General features: G+C 39.2%; 1 protein-coding gene across 1 annotated transcript in view; it reads left to right on the forward strand.

The window, feature by feature from the left end:
• The window catches only part of DMXL2 (Dmx like 2), a 145,315-nt gene that overhangs the window by 108,534 nt on the left and 30,180 nt on the right, over positions 1–6,601 (forward strand). Inside the window, 2 exon segments of the mRNA XM_006755995.2 lie at positions 3,090–4,162; positions 4,812–5,003. Coding sequence (XP_006756058.1) covers positions 3,090–4,162; positions 4,812–5,003 — 1,265 coding nt within the window.

The following is a 6,601-nucleotide window of genomic DNA, read 5'->3' on the forward strand; positions in this document are numbered from 1 at the left end:
TTTTGTGCACCGGCCTCTAATATATATATAAAAGCCTAAGTGACTAGTTAACTGGTCACTATGATGACGCACTGACCACCAGGGGGCAGACACTCAGCGCACAAGTTGGACCCTGATGGTCAGTGTGCTCCTACTGCCAATCTCCTGCAGCTGGCCAACCTCCTGTGGTCCCTCCCCCTGATCAGGCTGGCTGACCAACCTCCCACAGTCCCTTTCCCTGGCTGGCCGGTAGTCAGTGCACTCTCACAGCCAACCTGAGGCCGGCCAACCTCCTGCAGTTTCTCCCCCCAGCTGTCTGGCTACAATCGACCCCAATCACAGGTCAGGCTGAGGGACCCCACCCATGCACAAATTCATGCACCAGGCCTCTAGTTTTTTAATATTACTGGGTAATTTTTTATAGAAGAAAGGCTCAACTTATTTCTTAATGTTTTCCAGGTAAGTTTTTAAAAACTTATTGTGGAAAATTTCAGATTTCTATTTCCTAGAAATTGGCAGTTAAGATTTCAGAGGCTTTTATCAGATGTTTTGGCGGAAATATTTCATAGGTGTTGTCCATCAGGGGACTTGTGAAGTTAGCTTGTTTTGCTTTTTGTGGTATTAACCGCCATCAATGATCACTGCCTAGATGAAAAAAATATATATTTATTGGGTTTGTTTTGTTGGTTTTTTCTTTGTTTGTTTTTTTTGTTTTGTTTTGGTTTTTTTAGAGAGAGAGACGGGGGGAAGGGAAGAGGGGAAAGAGGGAGAAGGAGAGAGAGAGAGAGAGAAACATCGATTTGTTTTTCCTCTTATTTGAGCACTCATTGGTTGCTTCATGTATGTGCCCTGACCAGAGATTGAACCTGCAAGCGGGGTGTATAGGGACAACGCTCTAAACAACTGAGCCACCCCACCGGGGCTGGCTTTTTTCCTTTTTATTTCATTAGTGGTTGTAAAATGATGATGTTCTAATAATGTGGTTTTATCCTTCTTTTATGAGCTAGAATACTTGTCTAGAGTACAGTCTCCCTTAGCAACTGTTTGATTACTCTGAAGTCCAGTAGTATGTATAGTGATGGGAACATAAATGTTTGATTCTTTTTATCAGTTTTCAAAATAGTAGCTTGGTTCCCTAGCATTTTACGAAGTTGACCGATTAGATTTTATATTTTTAAAAGTTATTTTTGAACTCACAGATTTAGATAGACTTGTGTTTTAATCCATTGCAGCTTGTTATTAATGTTTAGTTTATTCATCTATAATCAATGCAAGCCTTTTCAAATTTTGAATCTTTTTGATATTATTCCTTAATAGTTTGTTTGCTTTCTAGTTTGGCAAGATATTTCAGGCTCATTTTGTGTATTTCCTGCCCTAAACATGTAAATGACCATTTCTCCAAAGAATTCTGGTTCCTTTCAGTGTGAAATTATATGGAGAGACCACAGCCTGGGCACAGGTGTTCTCATTGCTATTGGTTTGGTCATAATTTCTAGGCCATTTCAATGAATGGAGTTAGGAATTTATTTTCCCTAAGAATTCATGAGTTCATACTGAAATTTCAAGTTGAAATATGGATTATAGTGTTTTTTCTCTTTGGATTTAAAATTTGTGTTCTATAATGAAAAGCTTGGATTCTCATGGCATTAATATAATTATCTGCTACTTAATATGCATGTTATAGTTTCAGAATGATGATGTAAATATTTTTCATAATAACATTACTGAGAGCAGTTAAAACTTTTTCTTTTTTTTGTCCATTTTTTTTTGTTTTTATGATATGTACTACTAAGGATGTATAGTTAAATTACTTGTTTTAAAGTCACCTTATAGTTCCTCTCAGTGTGGTTGATGCTACCAACTTGATACCCAAAATCATTTCTCTAGTTTTTTTTGTGTGTGAATTTTTTAAAAAATTGATTTTCATTTAATGTTATATAAAACGAGGGCCCAGTGCATGAATTCATGCACCTTGAAACAAACTGTGGGTTGCAAGGCTGCAGTGGGCTCAGAGGCGGGTCTCGGCCCATCCTCTGTGCCCCCACCTGGCCCCTCCCACCACAGCCCCCGGTCCCCTGTCTGCCAGCATCTCTACTCCCACCACTGTCGCTCCCACATGCTGACAGTGCCGACCCCGCTCGCATGGCTGGCCCTTTGCACCCGCTGACGGCATGGAGCAATTGGGGCCAGCGCCAGCAGCAGGTGTGAGCGGGACTGGCACCATCAGTGGATGCAAGAGGCTGCTGCCAGCCCTGATCACCCCTCAGGAGCAGGGGGAGATGGAGAAGCCCCGAGGGGCGATCGGGGCCAGTGCTGGGTGCCAGCAGCAGGTGCGAGTGGGGCCAGCGCCAGCAGTGGGTGCGAATGCTGGGTGGGACTGCGGCGTGTGGGAGCAAAGAATTTTCAGTAACCACCAGAGGCTCTCCCCAGTGACAGTGACTGGCGCCCCACCTTGGTCTGGCGCCCCTGCTCACCTGCTCACCATCCCGCCACAGCCATCGCCCGCCATGTTCTGTGCTCTGCCACCTTCTACTGAGGCCGGCCATGTTTTGCGCTCACCCCTTGGTGGTCAGCGCACGTCATAGTGACCGGTTGTTCAGTTGTTCTGCCATTTGGTCTATTTGCATATTAGCCTTTTATTTTATAAGATATTGACATCATTTTAAAATAAAATATATAAAACCAAGGTATTTTTAGAGAAATCTATCTTCTTCTTTCCTGACCTCTCTACCCTGTTCTTCCCTCCCTTTTAGGGAAGCAATTAAGCAATTTTGTGTGTGTGTTTTCCTTCCATTTAAAAAATATAAGTGCTGCATGCATGTGTGTGTGTTCATATGGCCTCTCTACTTTCTCAGATAAAAGGTAGTTTATAATATGTTGCTTTTTGTACCTTCATTTATATAGTATATCCTGGACATAACTCCATAGCAACACATAGGGAAATTCTTTTAGTTTCAGTCGTGAAATTTTATTGATTATGTGGATGTACCATAGTTTAACTTATCCTGGGTTAATATTTATTTTGAGGAAATGCTGATATATTTTATTATTTTTAACATAAATACAAATTAATGTAGTACCTTGTGATTGTATCTGCTTGATTTCTATAGTTATCATCAAATCTTGTAATCCAGTGGTGTTTAGTTTCTACAACTACCTTCGAACTCATCCTTTGCTAATTCGAAGAAATCTTGCCTCCCCTGAAGGAACTTTGGCAACTGTAGGCCTCAAAACTGAGAAAAACTTTGTTGATAAAATTAACCTCATAGAAAGAAAATTATTTTTTACCACTGCAAATGCTCATTTTAAAGTTGGATGTCCTGTTTTAGCCTTGGAGGTACTCTCCAAAATTCCCAAAGTTACCAAAATACCTGCTTTACCTACAAAAAAAGATCCACCTGATTTTATTTCTAAGAAAATGGTTGATATACCTTCAGAATCAAAAACTCTGAGTGATGGCAAAAGCAGTTCTGGCATTGATTGGTCAAATGTGACTTCATCACAATTTGATTGGAGTCAACCAGTAGTAAAAATTGGTGAGGAACCCCTTACTCTAGATTGGGGTGAAGATCATGACAGCGCCTTAGAAGAAGAAGATGCAGTTGGTTTAGTAATGAAAAGTACAGATGTCAAGGGAAAAGATAGACAAGAAGATCAGAAAGCGTCAGACCCTAATATGTTACTGACTCCTCAGGAAGAGGATACTGAAGGTGATACTGAAGTTGATGTGATTGCTGAACAACTAAAATTCAGAGCTTGTTTAAAGATTCTTATGACTGAACTGAGAACACTGGCTACAGGTTATGAAGTAGATGGAGGAAAACTCAGATTTCAACTCTATAACTGGCTTGAAAAGGAAATTGCTGCCTTGCATGAGATATGTAATCATGAAACAGTTATTAAAGAATATGCCAGTAGAATATATTCTAAAGTAGAAAGTGATCTCCTGGATCAGGAAGAGATGGTAGACAAACCAGATATTGATCCCTATGAGCGTCACCAAATAGAAAGACGAAGATTGCAGGCCAAACGAGAGCATGCTGAGAGACGAAAATTGTGGTTGCAGAAAAACCAAGATCTCCTGAGAGTGTTTCTTAGTTACTGTAGCCTCCATGGGGCCCAAGGTGGTGGTCTGGCCTCAGTAAGGATGGAACTCAAATTTTTGCTACAAGAATCACAGCAGGTATGAACTTCATTTTGTTTTCAATCTTGGTCATTTTAACAATTTCAGTAGTTCTTCCAGTTATAGCTATAAAGCTCCTTTTTCTAGTTAATCTACTAGCTAATCTAGAGGAACATGCTCACTTCCTTTATAGGAGGCAGATATTTATTATCTACATGGTTCTTTTTAGACTAGAGTTTTGGGAATTAGGAGTAGGCTTAAAAGGAGACAACATCTATGTCATACTCATCTTTATCTTCTATATCTAACATAGTACCTGGTATATAATGTGTGCTCAATAAATTTTTGTAGGTGGGGCAATAGGTACATGCTTATACTTCTTTTTTTTTTAATATATTTTATTGATTTTTTATAGAGAGGAAGGGAGAGAGATAGTTAGAAACATCGATGAGAGAGAAACATCGATTAGCTGCCTCCTGCACATCTCCCACTGGGGATGTGCCCGCAACCCAGGCACTTGCCCTTGACCGGAACCGAACCTGGGACCCCCCAGTCCGCAGGCTGACGCTCTATCCACTGAGCCAAACCGGTTTTGGCAGATGCTTATACTTCTTATATTCTAATATCAATCACTAGTATTTTTATCAGGTAGCTATAAATTGCTTTTTTCTCCTCTAACTACTTTGAAAAAATAATCTATTACCCACAGGAAACTACAGTGAAGCAGCTCCAGTCTCCACTACCATTACCTACCACCCTACCTCTGCTTTCAGCAAGTATTGCATCAACAAAAACAGTCATAGCTAATCCTGTATTGTACTTAAATAATCACATCCATGATATACTTTATACTATTGCTCAGATGAAAACTCCACCTCATCCCAGTATTGGAGATATGAAGGTAATGTAAATTTTATGATCATTTGATATTGTACACACTGAGAAGGTAAATATGTTATACTTGTCTTACAATTTGAACTTAGAGGAAATATTTTAAACTGCTCTTATGTGCTACCTATTTACTCCTGATCAGTTCAAGAGACAATAGGGTGGCGAAGGCCTGTGATGGGGGGTGGAGCCAGTGGGGTCAATGGGGGAAAAAGGGAGACATACGTAATATTTTCAACAATAAAGACTAAAAAAACGACTATTTGTCCAGTGAATGTAATTTAAAATTAAGTCTTCTTACTTCTGGAGAAGGCGACTTCCTTTAAGACAGGCAAGTACTCTTTTGGTAATAAAATTAATTCCCTAGATAGTATTCTTGCCACTTAACATTCCTTTAGATCCTCCATTCCCCTTAAATGAACCAGTAAGTTAGAAATGTAGGACTTATTTGCCTTCATACCAACATATTGTGAAAATGCAAGTTCAAAGAGGTATTTTGAGAGAACCAAGATTGATCAGAAATAGTCCAAGAGAAAGTACTCTTGTAACTATTTCCCTGATGATTTTAGGGATAATCAGAGTTTGGGCAGAGTTATTACCCAAAATTAGACCCATCCCTTGTTTTTAAAAACTTAAAAAATGTATATAGATTTTAAAAAACCCTAGGGAACTTGGGAGGCTCTGGAGAGTTGTCAGACTTCCACTGTGCGAGTCTACACGTATCTGTGTTGTGATTTCTCCAGTTCCAGTAGCCAGTGCCACTTCAGGTCCCCAACATTTTTATTTTTAATTTCTTTTGTTTGAAAGGTGTGTTTGATCTCTGGTTGAACATTCTTCTGAAGGACCCAAGATTTTACTGGTCACATCAACCTATTAGAGACTTCTAATCCATAGCATAAATGAATCCATGTCACTATTCTAGCAGAGATTACTTAAATTATTTCTTAGGTTAATATGGACACGTAGAAATGCATGAATGCATATAAATTCTAATTAAACATTTCCAACTTCTAGAAATTTAGATGAGGCTTTCTAAGATTATGAAACTATTTCTGAAGACCCTTCAAAATTTTAAGATTTTATGAGTCTGAAGATGTTATTTCAACATGGCATTTTAGAATGTGGTTTTTATATTATGTTGATAATTTTTAAACTTTCTAAATTAAAAATTCTAAGACTACTCACTACTCATAAGTACTTAGTACATTAGTTGCTTCTGGAGAATCAGCCCTTTCACAGAGTGATTGATATATTTTCTAAACATTTAATTCATTCTTATTGATAAGAACAAGTCTTTATTTTCATCAAGGGGAATTTCATAAGGCAAGCTTAAATAAAAGCTCTGAAAAGCCTATACTTGCTTTGATTCTGCTTTTTTTGTATATTACATTTTAAACTACCGTATTTGCCGGCGTATAAGACGATTTTTTGGCCCTGAAAAATATGCCTCCAAGTGGGGGGTCGTCTTATACGCCAGGTACACTTCAGATAGACTGCCCATAGTGCTTGCCCCGTGCCATAGTGGCCTCCCGATGCCCGCCCACTTCATTCCACATACCGTTCAGGCATCAGCAGCGCTGCTGGGTGTATGCTCGGCTGTTATGCGATTTT

This window comes from Myotis davidii, unplaced genomic scaffold, assembly GCF_000327345.1.
Source record: "Myotis davidii unplaced genomic scaffold, ASM32734v1 scaffold132, whole genome shotgun sequence".
In the NCBI taxonomy this organism is placed as follows: domain Eukaryota; kingdom Metazoa; phylum Chordata; class Mammalia; order Chiroptera; family Vespertilionidae; genus Myotis; species Myotis davidii.